At 42.9% G+C, this 22,979-nt stretch overlaps 1 protein-coding gene across 3 annotated transcripts; it reads right to left on the bottom strand.

Moving 5' to 3' along the window:
• Positions 1–656: 656 nt before the first annotated feature.
• Positions 657–22,471, bottom strand: usp22 (ubiquitin specific peptidase 22). Of its 3 annotated transcripts, XM_085465563.1 has the most exons (14): positions 22,387–22,471; positions 21,900–22,168; positions 15,172–15,304; positions 10,945–11,058; positions 10,160–10,261; positions 9,156–9,322; positions 8,906–9,053; positions 8,505–8,607; positions 5,770–5,928; positions 5,340–5,466; positions 5,165–5,256; positions 3,277–3,339; positions 2,003–2,152; positions 657–1,918 (listed from the first exon to the last, which is right to left on the bottom strand). In XM_085465563.1, the coding sequence occupies exons 2-14, from the start codon at positions 22,017–22,019 to the stop codon at positions 1,876–1,878; spliced, it is 1,521 nt and encodes a 506-aa protein (XP_085321689.1). In that variant the 5' UTR covers positions 22,020–22,168; positions 22,387–22,471; the 3' UTR covers positions 657–1,875. The 3 variants fall into 3 exon arrangements, with proteins under 3 accessions (XP_085321689.1, XP_085321688.1, XP_085321690.1); XM_085465562.1 differs by lacking the exon at positions 22,387–22,471 and having other exon boundaries at positions 21,900–22,380; XM_085465564.1 differs by lacking the exons at positions 15,172–15,304; positions 21,900–22,168; positions 22,387–22,471 and adding an exon at positions 11,174–11,456.
• Between the last annotated feature and the right edge of the window lie 508 nt (positions 22,472–22,979).

The raw sequence follows: 22,979 nt of genomic DNA, 5'->3' as shown, positions 1-22,979 counted from the left end.
CACTCCAGCACCGTGCTTGCTTGCTTGACAGTTGGCATGAGGTGTTTGGGCTGATGTTAGTTGTCACCATGAATCTTTTACAGTAGTTTTCAAACCCTTCAATCAGCAATATAACATTAAAATATAGCAACACAAACAATAAAATAAACATAAATATAATCTTACATAATTAGTGACAAAAAGCAACACACAAAGATTTTACAGATATAGATTCTTCTTTATTTGAGTGTCTTTCCATCACTGTGTCCAGTTCTTGCAGCAGTTACATGTGTTTTTGTGGAATGACTGACTGGCTCAAGATATTTAATTTTTTTTTTTTTTTCTGATTATGACCCCGTGGCTGGATCCAGCAATATAGAAGAACAAATCAACTTTGAGGTTTCACCATTTTGTTTCTACATACAAACTGTACATATATACTTTTACACACGTCATCAACATGTGGAACAAAAAAAAAAAATCCTATCAAACTGTGATACCCAGCTCAGACGGCATGCTAAATGCAAGTACTGATTCAGTACATGAACATACGCTACATACGCACGCGCACGACACACGTGCATACAAACAGGACACATACGCGCTCTTTTTTTGTCTCTTTACACTCAATAACACATTTTATATAAACGCACCTAAGCTGAGGTTTTTTTAATGGATTTCTTTTGCTTCTTTTTTTAATCCTCCTCTTTCTCGAGCATATTCACGTGCACACATTCACACACATATAAACACACTGAATTAGAGCAACATGCGGCCGACAGTTAACACTGCAGGACTGAGCCTGTGACCCACTGTACAGACTCTCCTCCTTTTTTGTTTACTTTCTTTCTTTTGCCATTTACCTGAAACAGCATCATTACAATGTTCCATTAATGTGGAGAACACGACTGAAATCAAAAACAAAAAAAAGAAGCAGCCTATAGCAGCAGTGTCATGAAAGTCATGTGTACAAAAAAAAATGATATATATGAGATTGACAGCACAATGTAACGCAGATGAACAACGTGAGAGTCCAGGGAGAACGCAAAACTGCAAACAAATGTTTTTAAATTGCAGTATGTATAAAAATATATTTACTGTGTTGTCTATTTCCCCATTTTTGACGAGGAGACAGGCAGAAAATAACAGATCCTTCATGTCCTTCGCAGGGAAAATGGTTTCTGAGCGATAACTACAAGCTCGCAAGTAATAAAAATGGAATAAACTTCAGACACAATACTATGATTAACGTCTTTTTTCCCTTCCCCAGTAGCTGCACTCTGGAAAAAAAAAAAAAGCATACGAAGACAACTTCCACCCTTGAAATATTTGGTCTTTTGGAGGAGCGTAGCTGTGTTAGACAAGTGCGCTTGTGTCCGGAAGATTGCCTTGAAGAGAGGGGGAAAGAACAATATCACAACAGAGCCTTGTAGCTCTGTGTAAAGCTGTTGCTCTGCTTCTTCCCCTACATATGCAGCTGTGCAAGAAGCATGTAGCAAGACATTGGTGAAGGACAGCATTTGTGATCAAGTGAAGCTTCTCTTGCATTTGTGTCTGATAAGAGAACAAAAATGTAGAAGGACTCTGCACTCCTTTTCTTTTCTTCTTCTTTTTTTTCTTTAGCAGACTTGTACACGGACTTGCTGCTTTCTTCTTCATCCCCTGAATTCAAGTACATAAAGTTCCTTTAGGGCCCATCCAGTCAGATTTGTTGGATTTCTCCTGCACAGCAGACAGTGTCCTTCTTGCATGTCACACAGAGTAACTAGACTGGTGTGTAGTAAGGGTGGGACTTGCCAATGACAACGTGTTTCTTTGCCTTTCTCATCACTCTGTTACAAACAAATCCTTGCGTCGTCCCTCAGCTCATCCTGCAGGCCGTGCTGATGCAGGGACTTATTCGTACTCCAGGAACTGTTTGTGGTAAAACAGAAGGTACCTGAGGAGATGAAAGCACCACGAGGTCAGTCAGCAGCAGAAACACAAAAGCAAAAATGTGTCTCAAGCTCTTTGACGTTCTCACCCTTCACTATCCAGGACATCCTTGATGCTAGCCTTGGTGATAATTGCATCGTCACATTTGAACCACTGGTCCTTGTGCTGTCGGATGAAAGTGGTGTAATGACCGCTCTCTAGTGTCCCCTGGTGGTTCACCACTGCAAACAAGCTGTACCTGCGACAGGAAGAGAGCAGAACAAGCTGCAGTTTGGCTTTTACTCCGTTCATAATGACTTCCTGCTCTGCTCCCAGGCTGTGGAACTCTCTGCCCCCTGAAATAAGAAATATTGGTTCTCTCCCCCAGTTTAAATCCCAACTCAAAACTCATCTGTTCAAATCTGCATATTCACTGTGAATCCACTGTTTGTTTATTTTATCTTGTGCTTTTATTTTATTGTTCTTATTCTGCCATTGTTTTACTAAGTGTTTTATCCTATTGTAAAGTGTCCTTGGGTGACTTGAAAGGCGCTCATAAATAAAATTTATTATTATTATTATTCCTTCCTACACACCATTTTCTTCAGCTGTTTTGTGAGTTTAGCCAGGACTACAACAGTGACTGCACAAACAAATTCATCTCGCTCTCACGTGATTAGAAATGTGCTCTCAATATTCATCAAGCTTCCTTTTCCTGTTGTTCAAAAAAAATTCAGGTTTCACTTATAACTGGCTGGGAGAAAGCTGAAGCCTGCCTGTGGTGTTTTTTAGGACAGCAGCAGCATCAGCGTGTCGTTCTGTAGCTGCTGATTACCACATTACCAATTTTCCTCGACTATCCCAATATTTTGATCATTCACTGGAGGTAATGCTCTTCCTGTGTACTGGGACATTATACAATTATTGATTCAGTATGTTGTGCCTGGATCACTAAAAGTTATTGTTCCCAGTTCACCATGTTTTTGTACAAGGACTGTTATTATACTGCAGCATTGTAAATGGCTTTTCCAGACACTGGAAGCTAACAGATAATCAGCTTAGCTGTTATGACAGGTAGTTTTGCAAATTCATAATTCCTACTTTGTTGGGCTAATTTCCATGCAAACAAATGAGGTAGTGGATTCTACCCAGTGAAATGAATGTAGCTGTGAGACCAGTGACAAGAAGAAGCAGTCAAGCAGACAGTTTGTGATGATTAAAAACAGCACATTTCTATAAACATGCGCTTCATGAAGCCCTGCTGCACCTGTCAGGTGTGTTTCCACGAGGCTCACTGTGTCAGGTGACAGAAGGATGAGAATATACGTTTGGTCCTTTTGGATTATTGTGGAATCGATGCTGCAAACGTGTCGCTTTGCTTACTTGTTGTCGTTGTTGAAGGGATCCACGGTCTGCTGGTACTGCCCATTCATCCGGCTTTCTTTACTGAAACACGCGGCAGAGACTCAGTAACGACATACCAACTGTTGTTCTTTCAAGCAGAATAGTTTCCTCGGATGTATTACACAAATTAACATTCACTGCAAAAGCGACTGTGACTGCTCAAAGAAATGAAAAGAACACTTTTCGATCAGATTATAGCATCAAGCCAGTGAAATATCTGGTCAGTTAAGTAGCAGAGGACATTGTTATTCAGTGTCAGCTGCTTTGTTGTTAATAAAATTAATGAAAGATCCACTTGAGTCCCCAAAACAAAAATAGTTCTACAGGCCTCTCACATTTTTTCTGGCTTGTTTTTTCCCCCCACTAGTTTTGGCTCGGATCAGTGTCACTATTGAGAGCACGAGGCGATACCTGGACCCTAAACAGGTTGCACAGGTATTTAAACATCAATATGTGCTGTTGCCAGAAGGTTTGCGGTGTCTTCCGGCACAGTCTCAGGAGCATGGAGGAGATTCCAGGAAGCAGGCAGTTACTGTAGGAGAGCTCGACAGTGCTGTAGAGCAGCGTTTCCCAACCTTTTGGAACCACGGCACATATTTCACATTTTTGTCTAATGTCAAAAAAGTTTTCTCCAGGACAGAGGTCAGCATGACTATTATGTAACTTCTTCTATTTTACTGGCAGTTGGCAACTTAGAGTACGAAGTGGAAGAGAATAGAAGAGAATGTAATCGTTCTGCTCGTTACTCAAGCCGCTGAGACTACTAATCAGGTGGAACCAGATAATCTTCCACGGCACACCTGATCATTTCTAATGGCACACAGTGGTTGGGAAACTGCTGTAGAAGGTCCTTAACCCATTAGCAAGTCCGGTATCTGCTCCTTTTGTGGAAGGAGGAACAGGATGAGCACCTGCCAGAGCTCCAGCAGGACACTGGTGTGAATGTCTCTGACCAAACAGACTTCATGAAGGTGGCCTGAGTTCCCGACTGCCTGGCACTGTGGATCCTGACTGGCATTTGCCTCATAATACCAAAACTGGCAGGTCCACCACTGATGCTCTGTGCTTTTCACAGATGAGAGCAGGTTCCCTCTGAACACGTTACAGACGTGAAAGAGTATGGAGAAGCCATGGAGAACATTATGCTGCCTGTAACGGTTTGGTGATGGATCTGTGGTGTCTGGGGAGGGACATCCATGAAAGGACTCACAGATCTCTAAAGACTAGGCAAAGACACCCTGATATTAGGTATCAGGATGAAATCCTTGGATCCACTCTCAGACCCTACCCTGGTACAGTGGGTCCTGGGTTCCTCCTGATTTTGGGGGTTTCTTTGAATTCACCCCATTGTAGGTTGATAATTTTCATTTCCATCAAGTGATGTGGTATCCTTTAGTTCCCAGCACACACACCAGTACAGATATCGAGCATGATTTTTTCCCCCACAATGAGATCTGATGTGTTTTCAAAGTGTTCTTTTCATTTTTTTGAGTGTTATATACAGTACACATACACGTTTGCACAGTAAGGATGTAAACATATTTAGATATGAGCACATAGTAATGTACTCTGAAATAAAACACGGCCACCATATTTTTCCAGCTGACTGATGAGTTAGGAAATGCAGGCGTCATCCAGACTCTGCTGCAATGATCAGTCTTTACGGTTGTGCTCATTAATGCCAAAAATCAGTTTATGACCAAAAATCTATTTTTAAAAAAAGAAAAGACACTGGACGCACACAAGTCCATATAAACACAGTTGTTACTGTGATTGAGGCCTAGCATGCACACAGCAGCTTCTAGTTTTTATGCACCTTACTGGGTTTTCTTTGACAGCTTCCACCCTTCTTTTAGATTGTGCTCACCTAGAGGCCATGAACGGGGTCATGTCCAGCTCCAGAGGAAAGGAGACATAAGTAGTGATCTTCCGCCGCAGTTTGGCCGAATGCTCAAACCTCTGCGAGCACACGCACATATCCACGAGTTAGAACAGGTAATAAATATCCCCCTTCATTAGCCGTCAAATGTAACCTCTCTTACTTTGAGGTGAAAGCACGCCACGATGGGCAGCTTCTTCATCGTCAGTTGCTTGGTTGACTCCTGGTAACTATGGCAGCCGCTGCACTTGATCTTTGCGCTGCTCCCGAGGTGTTCTGGTCTGGTGAACCTGGACAACAGAGGGTGAGATTTGGTACCAGGGACTTGTGCTGCTGCTTCCCCTGTCAGGAAGGGTAGGAACAGTTTTATGTGACGCTCATGATGATTCTGGGATGAGGCTAAAGGGTGGGTCTCTGAGTTTGCAGAGCATGTAGGATTGTTCTGATTAAAACGCTGAAATTATTCTTTTCATTTTACAACCACAAAACAGACAAAAACTCCCCACCTGTTTATCTTTTAATGCTGATGACTACAGCTCAATCCTGACGTTTCAGATCATGTCTCTCTGATCTATTCTTCATATGCGAGTTACCTGCGCAGACAGTCCGTCAGTGCTGTGGCTCCAGTGGTGTGACTCTCTCCGTTAAGTGCTGATCCATCTCCTCCGGGGCTGAGGGGCCAGAATGGTGTGGAAGAGCCTGGCAGGTCCAGGCTGATGTCCCAAAATGGGTCTATAGTTGTTGAAACACCACTGGGAACCAAACAGATGCCAGGATGTCACGTGACACGGTCAAGTGTTACTCTTGAGAAGTCACAGCTCAAAATAATCATTATCATACCCAATGTACAATGATCCAGAAATGGTAAAACAGAACCATTTTACCTCTGAGTCATTTTATGACCAGCTATGAGAACGGGATGAACCCAGAATCTCACTTTCTTCCCCTTCTTTATTAGAAACATCAGCACAAGCTCATTATCACTTCATGTCAACTCATTTTTTTCACAGTTTGCTTTAAAGGATCATTTATTTTCTTGCAAAAATACAGGAGGTGCAAACAGCAGGTGGGCGGAGCCACTGTTACTGACAACCATATTAAGGTTATCTGTTCTTACTGACATCACACAGAGAAAAGGGTTATGAATTTTAAAAAAGGCTTTAACTCACATGAACACTATTTATGTGTAAATATGCAGTTTAAAAAAAAAACAGTTGACTGGAAAAAGTACACCACTGTGTTGAAAGGAGGTGAATTTAAGATAAAAATAAAGCAACATTCAAACAAATGAAAGCCAAAGAATTCCACTGGTGGTCTATTTATCAGTTTTTTGCAGCTGAACATTAATTGGTAACACTGTGTGTTCATTCTTAAGGACATAAAGCAGATCCTACTGGTTCGTGGTATATTTGTGACTGTGTTTGTATCTTCAGTCATTTGGAACAGCTGGATTATAACGCAGCAGTTTGTTGCTCAGAGCTGCAACACAAACACAAACACTGCTCAGTTAATATCCATTTTCCAAACTGCACCCCCGTTATCTCTCTAACAGCTCCACTAAATCATCTATTGTTCTGCCTACGTTCTCTGTAATGCATAGTGTTCTTGTTAAGCCAAGGGCCATAGCACAATTACAAGATGTATCACTGCAGCGCCGGCTTTCTGTCAAATTTAGCTCCATCTCTTTGCTCTAATAATTCCACTTCCTGGTGCCATGAATCTCCACAAAGCCGCCAGTGTCATCAGAACAAGGGCTCTTTCAAAGCCATGTCACTGGTTCTGACATGAGCTTTAATCAAATTTGATGGCTGTTTAAAATGACTGCTACACCCAGGACCTCCACTGCACTCTAGCCTAATCCAGCAGTCTTCCTCACCATGAAGATGAAAGCTCTGAATAGTGTCGCTGACTGGCAACAGTCTGGTTATGGTTGGTCAAAGCAGAAATTTCTGACTTTCTCCAGAGCTGCCACAAAAAGAAAAAGAGGACCGCATTCCTCTACAGCATCTTTTAGTTAGTCAAATTTTATAGGGATGGATTTAAAATGGCAAAAGGCTTCCACTTTAGTGGCTGCAGGATCTCATCTCTGATCTTTTCAGATGTGGTCCTGTTGACTTGGTCAGGTGATGGCCAGCTCACACTGGAGTGGGAAGCAGTGGGAATGAGAATCAGCAACTTCAAGTCTGAGGCCATAGTCCTAAGCTGGAAAAGGATCTCGTGGCCACTCCGGGTCAGGGGTAAGTTGCGCCCCATGCGGAGGCGATTAGGTATCTCAAGGTCTTGTTCACGAGTAATGGGGAGAGGGAAGCAGGAGACTGACAGACAGACTGGAGATGTCTGGAGTAGAACTGCCACTTACAACATCTAAAGGAGCCAGTTAAGGTGGTTTAGACATCTTGCAAGGATGCCTCCTGGGTGAGGTGTCCTGGGCATGCACTACAGGGGACACAGGGCAGACCCAGGAGTGATTACAACTACACCAGCCCACCTGGAAAAACCCAGGTGTTCTCCTGGATAAGCTGCAGGGAGGTTAGGCATTCTCTGCTCAGGCAGCTGCCTCTGTGACCCGGCCCCAGATAAGTGGAAGAAAATGGATGGATGGAATCACAAAATTGTGGCTCACTGTATTTACTGCTGATTTCTTTTTTCCACTGGAGAGGCACCAGCTGTGTTCCTCAGCTAAGCATGACTTGACAATAAGCTTAAAACTTCTTCTGACAGTAACAAACAAACTGCTACACTTAGTGCAGTGACCCAGAAATGCCGCTGCCTGGGTTCAAGTCTGACCCGTGGCCTCTGCAGCGTGTCCCCTGCTCTCTCCCGTCTACTCGTCACTTCAGCCACGCCAAATAAAGGCAAAAATGCCCCAGTGTGTGAAAATATCTCTTATATGGAAATAGGAGCTAATCACATAACAGATCAGTTTAAAAAATAAATAAATAAAAAAGGCGGGCTAGTCCACTCAGAGCTTCAACAGCCTCCACAAACCACCAGGTGGAGCTAGAGATCAACTTTACATGCCATGAAAGGCTGTTCCTGTTGCTGCAGTGTAGCAGTTCACCAAGTGTGTGATTGATGGTGCAGTATGTGAATGATAGAGGAGAACGGAGGCATTAGGGAGGGAGGGGGAGGAGGGTCACCTCGAGGCAGGCCATTAGACATTCTCATGCAGACAAGTGAGGCCTGTTTGGTGGCTGTTTTGTGTCTTCATGATGGAACTGTACACTTTAATCTCTTTATACAGACTCTAGTGAGGCATCAGTAGAGTTTTAAGTTGTTTTTTTCCCTGCACACAAACTTACATTCTCACAGACACACACACACTTACTGGCAGGCTTGACAGGTGACGTCAGACTGCAGGCCCCCTGTGAAGATTTGGTCAATGATGCAGTTACAGTGGTTCGGGTTGTTTGCCTTCTTCCCATTGTCATCTGTAGGGACACAAAGAAAACACACACACACGCACACACACACACACACACACACGCACACGCACACACACACACACCAAAAACATTAAAGCACACTGTCACTAAAAGCCTTACTGTGTAACTTCACAAATCCCCACTGTGCTTATAAACTGACAAGAGATCCAAAAGAATCAATACTGCCTCTCATGTGTTTTCAGCCTCTTAACTCTCCGTGTCAAACATGTCTGACTGAAAGTCACATGTCTCAGCTTTGATGGTCGTCTCAGCTTGTTTATGATATCGTCTCTGTGCGTCTGACCTTTGCAGTGTCTGTGCAGGACGTCCAGCGCTGCGATGAGGAACTCGTGGGCATCCTGCTGCTCGTAGCCAGCCAGGTGACGGGCGTGGGTCCACACGAGGTGGAGGAGGCGGAACGGGATGTGAGGTGAGCGGTGGCCTGAGTAGAACTGCGGTAAGGGGGTGGGAGGAGTTTGTGTTTTCAAATGACACTTTCTGAATCATCGCCTTGTCCTCTCTAAACTACTAAAATAAAATCAAAGACGCAGTACCTCCTGGAACAGTTGCGACATCTCGCACACCAAGCAGGAGTTGCTCTGCATCTCGCATTTGTGCCGGTCCGAGAGGAAGAAGTCTCGCAGCAGTGGGGTGTGTGTCAGCGCCTGGACGATGCAGTTCATAAAACACGTGTTGCCCAGATTTATCAGCCCGCGCAGGCCTGCAGGTGGAAGAGGGACAGCAAAGGAAAACAGACATAAACGCAGTTCAAGGAAACAAAAGTGTGTGGACAGGATAAACAGAAAAAGAGGCTTCGTGGCTGCTGCAGTGTGGCAGCTAGGCTGCAATGCTGTTATAGACACACACACACACACACACACACACACACACACACACAAATGTCTCTAAGGCACTAGTGGACTGCATACAGGGGAAACCATTGCCTGATTAAAGCAGAACCAACCACATATATTAAAAAAAACAAAAGAGGTGGGAGAGAGAGAGAGAAAGGAGGAGGAAGGAGAAAAGGTGGAAGGAAAGACAGGAAGCAGAAAAGAAAGAAGGCTGTAGTGTTTTTCATGGATGAGCAGCCAGCCCTGTAATTCCCCTCGTCTTAGACAGAGCCAGGGATGTTGCTGGCGCTGGAGCACGTCCCTGCAGGCTGCTGCAAGGTGTTAAACGTATGCCAGCTCTCCTCACTCCGACATACTGAAGGTCCCACCACTGCCTCACTCCAATATTCATCATCACTACAACAAATAATATCTCCTCTCTGCATCACCCTGTGCCTGTGACTGGTAGCTTTTCATATTATTAAAGGAATGGGTAAAGCAGAAAGTTAGCTCTGCAATTAGCACACGGGCCAGCTGCCATCACACAGGCTTTGCAGTAAGAAGCTGGCAGGTTAAAGAGCGGCTGATGTCCAAAGTGTGTCAGACATTCTCACAAGATCCGGGCTGCAGAGTACGTGTGAAAACATGATGGATGATGGTGTTGCTTCATCTTTGATGTGATGTCAATGTGCGTGTGTGAGAGAGAGAGAGAGAGAGAGACTAACCAATTGTACAGTTGGAGGTGATCCTCCTTCTTTTGGGGTTGTGACGCAGCAGCTCCAGCTCCCTCTTCGTCGGCTCCCACGTCGAGTACTTTTCCCCGATACCTGGAACACATTTACACGGACACACAAACCTGTGTAGCCTGAACCATGAAATAATAATTTTGAAACTGGCGTGGTTACTGAAGCTTCTTACAAATGAGAAAGAAAGACATTAAATATGCATTTGCATATATCAGTTAAAATTTCTATCATTTTTGCTACTTTCTGCATTTTTGTGTTGTCTATTTGGGTTTTTCGGGGGGGAAAATAAATAAAAATCACACTGATTAATTCTCAAACACTCACAAAATACACTTGCCGTTAAAGGTTGAAGACTTGAATCTTTCTGTTCAAGCTTAGAGGGCTGCCATAAACACATTTGACCACTGCTACATATGCATGAACCCACTGCGGCTGCTCTATAAAAATCCACATTTACAGAGGATTAGAAACAATGTTGCAATACAGCATTATCATTCATATGAATATTAGCACATCAAAACTGAACTCTATAAAAACTTTTAACTGCAAAATGCTAATTTATATCTAATCAGGTTAATAAGCTGGATAATGAAGACCAGGAGTTTAAAGAATTTGCAGCGCAGTGTGGATTTTAATATTGCATATGTGCTGCCATCTCAAAATGCAGTGATTGAGCACAGAAGTGCCATTGCTTGGTGAGCTCTGGTGTAGAAATGTCCCACTGAGGTCAAAGTCACTTGGTGCGTTGTTTAAAGTTGCTGTACCTTGCATCTTCCAGGCCTTCCTTTGTTCCTCTTTGGCGATCTGTTCCATCTCTTTGTCGTAAATGTAGTCTTGGCACATAAAGCAGTAAATTCCCCCGTACAGCAGGTCGATAGCTGGACAGACACAAAGAAAAGAAGAAGACGGCATTTTATTCAAATGCAGGGACACTCACGAGACTGTAAAGGGTTGCGTGTTGCTGCAAACTGTGTAAAAGGCTAACTGCTTCACCTCTCAGTTTTATTCTATTTATGTCACGCTGCGACGGCAGGCAGCAGGGTTCATCTGCTGACAGATCAGCCATATGTTCACAGCAGCCAGAAACGATAGAGAGAGCAATGGGAAGTCAAAAGGTGAGGACGCCGCCTTTCTGGGTAATTTCCCACCATCGCAGACTCACTTAAATGCTCACTCACGGCCCAAAACAGTGCTTCCACTCCGTCTTACCTCTCTCTCCTCACCTGCTCTGTACCCTGCGGCAACCTGTTTGCTGTTGCCATAACAACCTGCCTGACGGCCTCTCTCTTGGCTGTCATCTTCTGCAGGTACAGAGGAAAGAATGGAGGGAGGTGAGGAAAAGCAAAGGCAAATATGAAAGTGAAGGAAGAAAATTTGACAGACTGAAGGGGGGGTGGGGTTGTAACGGTGCCAAGTGAAATTAAATGAAATCCTTGAACAATTCGGAATATCGAAAGGGTCATCGGGTAACCATGGGAACAAGAAGAGGGCAGAAAGAGAAGAGGACAGTGGTGAGAGAGCGGGAGGAGTCCGACATGAGGAGGCAAAGAGAACGGTGGACGTCCGTAAAATGAGCAGATGAAAGAGATGCAAAGGCAAAACAGGAGGTGGAACAGAAAGAAGGAGGGTGAGGAGGAGGGGCCGGGTTTAATGGAGGCTAATTCCACAGGGTGTATTAAAAACGACTTAATTACCTCCTCATCAGCCTGCTGAGAGCGTCACTCACACACACACACACACACACCCCCCCCCCCCCCCCCCCCCCGCAGGGGGTCTTCCTGAGCCAAGTGATAAAGCAAAGCAGGCTTGATAAAAACCAGAGCACAGATTCTCCAACATCTGCCAAATCCAGCCTTTTGTCAGCGACACCCTCGGTGCCTCTGCTACGGCGGCGCTCTCCTGCACAACGCTGCAGTGTAACGCACTCCACTTGCAGCTCAAAACAGCCGTAATTCCATTATGTGGAGAATAAAAAATGAAAGACACTGGGTGTCGAGCTGGCGTCGCCGCTTTCACACTAACAGGATGATGCCTTTTGGTGCAGATAATACGCCGTTTACAGTGTAATTAAATGTTGCCCCATTTTTAATGCTTTCGGTAATATCAAAGGCAATAAAAAGGTTGTACAAATGTCTGTGTGATCGACTCTAGCAACACAATAATCCCGAGTCTCAAAGCTTTGTGCTCCTCCATAGTTTTGTCATTTAGCACAGCCTATTTTTGCTGGAGTGAGACGATTAATTGATGTCAACTGTGTAAGTGTCAGAGAGCAGCAGATCAAGATGGATTTCCAGTCTAGAAAAAACATTATTTAACCAGTAAAACTAGCAGGAGGCATCTTGGATCCTACAGCTTGAGGCAGGTTATGTTTTAAGACTTTTCTTAGCCAAACTATTTGGTATTGGTTGAGCCATTTAAACAAATGTGGATTGTTAGCATCCAAATCTGCTAATCTACCACCTAGTAGGCAGCATGTCTGCTGTGAGCATCTAGCTACAAAACTAGATATGAGCAGTTATTTTCTGTTGTTTTGAACTGATGTTAACAATTATGGGCAGCACAGTGAAGGTCTTGGGTTTGAATCCACTGGTTACTGAGGTCTCTCTCTGTGGAATTTGCATGAGTTGGATAAGCAGAATAAAAAGGATGGATGTCAGCAATTATCCTGATTCTAACATGAACAATGACAGCAGACATTACGCTGCTTTCCAAGCTCATTTTAACACTCTTGATAAAATGATCAAAGACATTTTCATAACAATGAATAGCGTCTTTTTAGATGACAGCACCCAGTGCTTTTTAAGACTTGTTAAGGATATTCAGGAACTATGATCCCGATGATGTGGTTGCACTGCTGTGCTAGTCAAGTAACCATTTGAAAAAACACCAACCTTCCTTGTGCAACACAACTGTTCAATACTCATGATGACACAACTTACAAAAAAATCTGCACACCTGCGATGAAAGTTACACTCCCTCAGCTTTAATAGTACACTGCTAACACCAGGTCCAGTGCTAGCATGCTCAGTGTGAATGTGTACATAATGCACTGTGTTTCAGTCTTTTGTGATGTTTTTATGGAGCATGTACTTGTCACTAGCTGAGATCACTACTTCCATAGAGTACAGAATCACTTCTGATCACTCAAACTTCTCATTTGTCATTTGCTTTAGAAACAACTTCATTAAGCCCAAATTCAAATACATGAGTCCTGAATAAGTTATATTACACCCCTGTGTAACCCAGTAAACAGCATCACAATGCTATGAACCCTGTGTGCAGGGTTATGGTGCACAAAAAAGGCTCAACATGACGTCTAGCCTTCATGCACTTGTTCTAACAGATGACGGACCCTCGTGGGAGTCTGCGAGTTTGTGAGTGTCAGAGAGCTGGTGAAGAATCAACGTAGAAATAGACTGAATCAGTAACATGTGGTGTAAATGTTTCTGGGTTTAATAACTTGGGGTTTATTATTTAACTGGGGAAGGCACGTTTTCCCCTTTCTTATTATCATTTTTAGATAAATGTCACAGTCGGCGCTCGCGTGATATTCCTCAGTCCACTGGGTTTAAATGAAGGCTCTGATCGTTAGTTACCCATTGCCATGGTGACTCTTGGTATCAGAGCTCCATCGACGATGCCGTTCTTTCATTACTCTGAGTGACTAAACAAACTCTGATCATCCTTTCTGGAACTCAGAGTTTGTTAAATCTGATTTCTGGAACAGGGCCCCAATCGCCACTTAACTCAAGCACCAATGGGAGTTTCAGAACATATCAAACTTTCACAGAAAGTCTCAGGCCTGCTGCAAGACACATAGTTCAGGGAGGAAGGATAGTGTACTCAGTGGTGTTTCTTTTTATTTTTCACCCAATTAGATGTGAATAGCAGCGATTTCTGCACACAGCAGAATTCTTTAGCAGCTGTTTATACTATCTGAGTATATGAGTTCAGGTACTACCAGCAGCTTTCTCAATATATTGATATTGACAGTTTGGGCAATATCATTGACCAAATTGCTAAATTTTTGAGCAATGTTTTGATTATCACAGGCTGTGTTCCCCAGTGGGAGTCGAAGCACTGGGCGAAAACAACCAACTGTTCACCAAACACCCACGTCTTTCTTCAGATCTGGAGCTGTCCAGATCGCGTCTGTTTCCTGTAAATATATAACTCATTGAACTGAAATACAACAATTTCCCGTTTTCTTACTGTGTGTGCCCAGGCCAACTAAGCAGCCTCCGTGCGAGCTGTGGTGAGAAATACAGCGCGCTTGCTTTGGCTCCTCAAAATAAAAGCCTGCTCAGTCATTTTAAAAGGAGAAAAATATACAGATTATCACTGAAAACAATGGCTCGTGATATTTTGTGTTACCTTCACTGACCTGCAATATTAATCCTGTCTACAACAAGGCTGAGAGAGATCTCATTGTTCTTGCTTATAAATACCCACACCGCTGAATGATTGCAGGGATTTTGAGAGAGGCTTTGGAGAGCAGGGAGGTGTACCCAATAAAATGGAAATGTGCTTAATTTTAAATCAGCCACCAAGACAGACCTCAGTGCCCATTCATTAGCAAGTTCAATACTGCATGCTTTCCCTCTAATAGGCTGCCTGAGGCCAAAATACACAGGTGACTTTCCAAAGCCCCTTGAGATGAAGTCTTTTAGGCAGTATTGCATTTATGTTGCACTCGCTTGCGTAACAGCTCACACCCCTGTGGCTCCGAATGCCTCACAAAAACCACAGATGCGTCACAGCTGAAATAAAAGCATTAATATAAGTAATATAAGAAGGCCAAAGCTGCTTATAAATATAGTCTCAAACACACAAATGCATGGTGTTTACAATGCAGTGGCACTAGCCTATACCTCCATTAGCCGCTGGCTGTATAATTAGCCCCGATGGTGTTGTGCTGGGGTGTGCATATCGTCCATGTTTGTTACAATGAGGAAGCTTAGTATGGGACCGTGAGTTTGTGTGTGTCATACCTAGGTTATGCCTTTTGCTCTTGGCATGTTCGTGGATGTGTTTTTTGGCAAAGCAGGCGAAGAAGACGCAGTAGAGGCAGGAGTGGAGTCTGTTGAGGTGGGCGCCGCACATGTGGCAGATACATGACTTGGCCTGAAAGAGACGGGGGAGGGGTGGTGGGCGGGAGGAGGAACAGCAGGGAGAGAGGGAGACAGAAATAGAGAGAGAGAGATGAAACGATTGTATGAATCTTCTCAAACTTGTACTCCACACAAATCATAAAAATTGAAACAGCTTCAAGGATGAATCTTTGTAGAACCCATGACATAACCTACGTAAGTGGCCGATCTCATTTATGTGTGTTACATGTTAATCATCTTGTGGATGAGTCCCTGTGTTTTACATGCTGATAGAAAAAAAATGAATTGCTGGGACTTTTCCCCCACCTGGGTCTCCACTCTTTGTGGTGGTCAGTTGTTTACGGGTGTAAACATATTACTCCTCTGTGCCTTCCCTCACATCCAGTCTGACAGTTTCTGCAATCTCCCTCCAAGAATTTGTTACATTTGTGACTCCTTATGTTGCTGCTATGATGATTATTCATTGTCCTGAGATGATGATTGTTACTTTCTAAAACTTCAAAAACTTGATGGAGCTGAACTGGCCAATCACAATACTTGTGGGCTGCGCCAACCCGTGTAGCTACATTTTTCGTGAAGTGCATGCCGGGTTACGGCGTAGGGTTCAGATGGGTTTGCAGTTATGCCGTAGGTTACAATGCAGATTTCCCGTAACTATGGCAATTTTGCTTTTAGCGCACCGCATGTTGAAAATTTCAGTGACAAAATAAAAGCATGTGTTTATATATTTGTTTGTTACAGATGTGCTCAGATCAAAACCTGAAATCTCTTATTTACAAAAGCATTCACATTTTTTGCTTTACGCTGCACTACGAGACAGACCTTGAATTTCCTGGAGTCCACCCGTTGCCACTTGAACACATCAGAAAGAACATAGAAACATGAATATGCTTCAGCCTCTGTAGCTCAAACAATGGATACAAACAAACAAAACCATCCAAAACCATTCCCACAAGCAGATTTGCATAGTATCCATGAGAGAGGTCTAATTGTAAACTGCAAAATCCTGCTAACTAACCACAGAGAGAGTGAAACTTGAAAGAGGGTGATGCAATACCGAAACAGAGGCATCTTAATGGCTGACTTTTCTCCATTTTTACACTTTTCATAGTTTCATTACGACTCAGCAAGCACTTGGTGAGTGTTTGTAAACAAGTCAGCATTTTCCATGCAAGCTATGGACAACTGTGGGAATCTGCGAGTGGCAAAAAGGCAATCACAAAGAAATTTTTGGTGCAGCACTGTACAATGCTTTGCAACCAATTTACCTTGCAACCTCCAGCAACCACTTTTCCCTAGTGGGGTCGTCAACTAGTCTCTCAGCTAAGGGCCTAAGACTGCCTGGTCATTGCAAACAGAAAAACTGAACACCAAGTAGTGTGAGCAGCATCACTGTAAGACTTTATCTAAGACAAAACAACGAAAAGTCTTTAAGAGCTCATTTAAATGCACCACGTCATCGTGCCAAGGTCATCTACTGTACATGACGTCAAGCCTGGCATTTCTAAGCAGCTGCAGTGAACACATCAGTTTACACTTCTGGATGTCAAAAGCTATTTTTCCCATCTACTCTGTGTTTTCTATTAAGTAAATGGAACATTTCTCAAACACTGCTCAAAAACCTACAAGGCATTAATGTAGCTACAAAGCATGATGCATTCTGCTTTTTAATGCGATATGGCTTAAAGTACAGAATCAGGATAAAATTCACCTAAGCCTAAAATGCACCTCTTAAATATGAATTGTGTTTCTTATTCGTTATTTTCGGCAGTCATGGAAAGAAGAAAAGAAGGGCGGCGTGACTGTGGATGGAGGGTAGATAGCAACAGTTCAAAAGCATGCAGATGACAAGCTGGCATGCCAATGAGCTAGCATGAATATAAGGAGGTGGGAAGAAATGAGCAATGCCTAAGAAGAGGAGTGCAGGGAAAATAAGCAAAGACAGGAAAGAAAGGAAAGCGGGTAGAGAATGATATATGGGAGAGCATCAGACACAAAGACAAGAGGAGGAAATGTAGAAGAAAATTAGAGCTGGAATCATGAGACAGGTTGATATCAGTGGCATTTTATAGAAACTCTACCTTAGAGATCTAGACTGGTAAGCTAATATACATAAAATGGAAAGGCAGAGTGACAGTACAGTTTGGTGCCCAATTTAGAAGATGTACGGATTGTAGCAAATGATGCCGTCTTTACCTGACGTGTATGACCAAGAAGTCTAAAACCCTAAATTATCAATGTCAACAGAAGTAAAAAATAAATAAATAAAACAATACAACCAATATGAAGAGAAGTTAAAACTGCATGTAGATTTTATTTAAATGAAATTTTCACATTATAGGAAATAAACCTTTTTCTTCACAAAACTCAAAACTATTGTGTTCCTCCTCTATAATCAGGTTAGCTTAGCTTTGCATAAAGATCAGAAGAAACAACTAGAGTGGCTTCGCAAAAAGAAAAAAGGAGTAAACACTAACATCTCTAAAGGCAGAGATTCTCATGGCATCTGGCATCATATAGTTCATAGTGCTGTAGGTAAGCTAGCTGCCCGATTCTAGTTTATTTTACCATCGTTATCTCCTGTCACCTCCAACCAGACAGCTACCCCTCCCTGAGCCTGGTTCTGCTGGAGCTTTCATCCTGTTTAAAAGCCAGTTTTTCCTTCCCACTGTTGCCAAGCGCTTGCTGATATGCGGTCGTCTCATTGTTGGGAGTTTTCCCTCCATTATTGTGGGGGCTTTACCTTACAATACAGGTAACTGTAATTTGGCACTGTATGAATAAAACAGAATTGAATCAAAAAGTTGAACAATTTAAGCAAAGTTACAATATGTGTGAAACACATTCACAAGCCTCTTTATTAGACACAACTAAAATGCTTGTTATCGTTACCTAATTAGCCATTTGCTTGATAGCAACTCAGCGCTCTGAACATTTCTACATGCCTAAAGATGTCTCTCTGAAGTTGCTGAACAAAGCTTCAGAATGGGGAAGAAAGTAAGAAGTAGTAAGTAGCAGCCTTGGAGTTTTGTGCCGTTTCTATCCACATCTATCCAGATCAATATACATAGTTGTGTAGACTGACAACAGTCCCAGTGTGCAACTAAATTTAAAATACTGGCAGCGTTTGTACAGAACTTTACATCATTTGAAGTTGACTTATTAGACATTGTAGACAGTGTATGAAATCTATTTAAACCACAGAGTACACACTGTGATCACACGGATGAGAGAGAGGTCACACAGTTACCTCCCACCCATTTCAGTTTACACTGTACAGCTAAGCAGTAGCTTCATAGTTGTTACCATAGGTTACCAACCTTGTCTTACTAAACGGATGAGGGTTCTGACAAATGTCACACATTTGCTTGATTCATGCAGTGTTTTTTGGGATCCATATTACCAAAATAAAAGCCTAAAACCCTCTAGATTAAAAACTTTTCATCTGGGCTTATTCCTCATTGAGTACCACCTCTGCTGTTCATGATTTAAAAACATGCTTCTCTTGTGAGTGTAAATGTGGGACACAGATACAAAAAAAAAAAAAAAAAAAGACATTCTTATTCCAGTCACACACACACACACACACACCCCTCCTTGCAAAACTGCTCGGACAGCACATGAATTATGAAAATACCCATCAATATGCAACAATCTTTCGTCACTCATTCTTTTGGCTGTCATTGTTACAGTGTGCACGTCTGTTTAGCTAGTCCCCCAAGGACGCTGTATTCATGTAGGATTTGTGTCATCTTCTCTGCTCTACATCCCAAACTGTCAGTAAGAGCCTGAGCACATATACACTGCACAGTAGTTATGGTTTAGAACACTGTGTACTAAGAGGCCTTGTGGTTCTTCTAACACCCGAAGAACAGCCAAGCTCCAACTGTGTCATATTCCTCCAAATGCTGCGATGTCAGAGACGAGCTACCAGTAGGCGGGGAGAACTGGAAAGGGTAATGGGATGTAAAGTTGCTGGTTAGAAAAGTGTAAAGTGAGAAGATTATTACACTGTGCGCCCATGCAGCGACACCTGTCTCATTCATTTAGGGAAAAGTTGTGGTAGCCTGCCATCCCAAACAACAGACTGATATTTATTTATGAAGATTAATCAATTATTTCCTCCTTTGTCCCAGGCAAACTAAGAAATAACGGACCCGTTTTACAGTCATCACTCTATTTTGCAACATTTAGTCTTGCAGCATAAATATCAGCTGTGCCACTGAAAACACCCAGGTAAATCTGATTTGTTGATATGTCTGATACTAAGATTTGGTTGTTGTTGGAGTGTGTGCCCTTGAAACTAGTGGAAAGAGTAAATGTTCAACACAGAAAAAGCAAAACAAAGGGCTAAAAAAATGAAGCTGAACTTAAATTTAAAGCAACAGCTGTCACTGTCGTAATGGCAAATACTTTGTTGACCTTGTTTATTTTTGCCACCAGCTCCGGGTTTCATACTCAGAGGGCCTCTTTCACTTTAAATCTACTTTGTGTTGCAGTGGCACAAGCTAGTAGAAGACAGCCTTAGGAGGACAGAAAATATTGCTAAATCTGCTAAGCTCTGACGTTTAGTAGTGACTCACCAATTTTAAAACATGGTCTTATTTTATGGTCCCTTGAGCAGCCTATACTGGCTGTTAAAAAGGACTATGTCCTGGTCCTTATTGTCAATCCTGTGCTGTACTAATGGGTCTGCATTTTTCACAGTTCAAAATAATCCTTTTTTTTTTTTTGTTTAATCTTACTGGGCCTAAGTGCAGCTGCTGAGTTCTTCCACTGTTTGAAATTATCCGTTTTAGTTCTCTATCCTCCCGCTCCCAAGCACACTGTTATTTGACTGGCTGCGCCTCATAAACAGATGAGCTGAAGAGTAGGTGGGCGGAGCTTCTGTGCTAACAACCAGAGCCGTGTGCCTGACCATATTAGGAATATCTGCTCTTACTGACATCATACAGACAAGTGTAGGGGAAAAAAAACCTGCCTGAAGCCTCTGACACACAAGATCTACCAGAGGATATGCTGACCTCATTGTTTGAAACTTTGACTATGTTTAATATACAGAAAATAAAATGTTAAATGTTTTATTACAATGTAAAAAGATCACATTAGGATTGCGGTGAGAAAATGCGCTTTTACTCTGCAGTAGACTGATAGAATTCAATGTTGGCGCAATTCAGATGAGATAAAACACTTGTGTGATTGTCAGTGAAGTGAGTCAAAGAACTGAGCCTTTGAATTCTAAAGGTGAACCAATACTCGGTATTCAATCTACATCTGAAGGTCAGTGGACTGTCTGATGTACACAGCGCTGAGGCTGACGCCAGAGGTAATGGATGACAGAGTGGCAAGCGGGTGATTAAGGAGTTGTATTTTTCACAGGTAACACTTTCAAGTGTTGCTGCTTGACTGTCAAAATGTATGCAATTTGTTTGCCATTGTTGTTTTGAATGGCCCTGGAATCACAATACTTGTCCTTTCCCTTTGTTGCATCCCTGCAGCAACCCAGTGTAGGTGCAGAGTGTGAGTAGCAAGCCAAAATACCTGGATACACCAATGCTTGCTGAATAACAATAATGTATGGATAAACTTTGCGGTTGAAATATTGTTCAGGGTCAAATTAAAGACTGTCTTGGACCTGAAACTAGACTGGAAAATCTAATCTATGACTGTCAACAGACTTCTCCAGCTGGATAAAAAGAAAACAAGTGCATGACAGGTGGAGCAGAACCCTGGTGTAACAGTTTCCCCATAAGAAGCATGTGTCTGATTGGAGAGGTGTCCCACATATTTCATGATAAGAAGGGATTTTGGCCCTCCAGGGGCACAGGAAGAGACCATACAGTACATATACCATCTGCATACGCACCATTTATTTCTGTATACATGTCTCCTGGACTTAAGCCAGTGCAGTATACACACAGATAATGCAAACACAACATGCTATATGTCTAAGTAATGGCATGATTATTAAAAAAAATAAACAAAGGAGAAGAAAAATAATATTTCCTCTTGCAGCGTAACTGAAGACACACATTCTGTTGCTTTACCTGTTAAACCTCGTTGATCCTGTAATGCTGAACAAACATGGCCATGCTGCATATCTGTTATCATAGGTTTATGAGGGCAAGAGATATGAAGTACTTGGCTGATTTCAGAGCCATCAGTGCCCCAATAAGCGAGGAAACACCACCGTGTAACACTGGCCTGCGGTCTGCTGGTGGGAGGAAGTGGAGCCACAGCAGGCGCAGTGCCAGTGCAAACACATGCACATCATCAGCTTGCTGATCCATCATGCGGACTCTAGCTTTGATCTAAGCTAACGTTCAGCGGCGAGGGGGTTAACTGGGTGACATGCTAGTAGTTTGCATCAGTTTGAGGACACTGCAGCTGTGGTGAGGTGCTCAGAGTGGCATTTAAGCGCCACACTGAGACTAGAACAAGTCTCTGAGCTTGGATAGTATTTGGCTGAGGGGGAAAGCGGTACTTTGGCATTCACCGTCTGTTGTTGTGGAAGGGCGGAGAACTATCTACGCACACGACGGCAGCTCAGCACACAAACACACGCATACACGGTCGTACATCAAGGGTCCCTACTAAACACTCGTTACCTTGCGTTTTCTGGTCTCAGCTGAACCACTCCACACGAAACACTGATAAATGACCCTCAGGTTCTGCTTCCAGTTGTCCACTTTGAAGCCGTTGACATGGGGGCAGCCTGCGGGACTCATGGTAGTCACAGCATCCGGCTTCACTGTCCACTGAGCGACGAAACCTGTTCAAATCCCTCAAAGCAGACCCAGTCCAAGCGGGCTGACTGGCTAGCTCTGCCAGGGTTCGTTATCCACCAAGTGCTGCGTTCTGGCTAACTGGACATGTCCTGGTTGCAGTAGCAGAGACACGCGCAGTAGCAAGCATAAAGACGAATTTTACAATATACCTCTTTTGGAGATGTGTATCATTTATGTATTTAAATCCAGCTATACCGCTTTACATGTAGTTCTTCACAGTCGCTCAGTTACACGTTAGCAAGCTGGCTAAAGTTGGTTAGCATTGGAATTTCAAGTAGCTTACACGGCGAGTGTCGTTAAGACCCACCTCATTCATAGCGACGGACCAATCACGACCGAGTGCTGCATGTGATTGACATGTGCCAACTTTCGTTCAGAGGGTAAAGTCCTGCCTCTAAAAAGAAGGGCGCTTCGTCTTGATTGGTGGAATTCTCCAGCTAACCACATCCGCTTGCATACGTACGTTCATTGGCTGAAGCGAAAATTAGCTTCAGCGTAACAATTACAAAAAAAAAAAGAAAAAAAAAAGTGACAGTCCATGAATGGATGAGAATTGAAACACACCGTAAAGACGAGGGCCCGTGTCGAAGAGAATCTTTCCATAAAGGCATGAAACCCAGAACTATATTCTTAAACAATTTATTATTAACAGATCCACAATCGCCAAGCTCAAGCTCCCAAAATTACATGACAGTTTGGTTTCATCTGTTGACTTCACCTCTTGTAATAACAAGCTGTCAAATCGGTTTTCTGTACAGTGCTCTAGCGACCTCTAGTGGATCCGACCTAAAAAAAACCAAAACAACAACAAAAACCCTAAACAAAAGAAAAACAAAACAAAAGAAAAACAAAACAGTGCACCAGATTGTGAACGACTCCTCCATTGTGCCGAGTTTTGGT

This window comes from Copadichromis virginalis, linkage group LG8 (genome assembly GCF_057382275.1).
Source record: "Copadichromis virginalis isolate Kocher_CV1m ecotype Utaka linkage group LG8, C_Virginalis_male_GT1.1, whole genome shotgun sequence".
Lineage (NCBI taxonomy): Eukaryota > Metazoa > Chordata > Actinopteri > Cichliformes > Cichlidae > Copadichromis > Copadichromis virginalis.
This window is presented reverse-complemented; position numbering and strand designations above follow the sequence as displayed.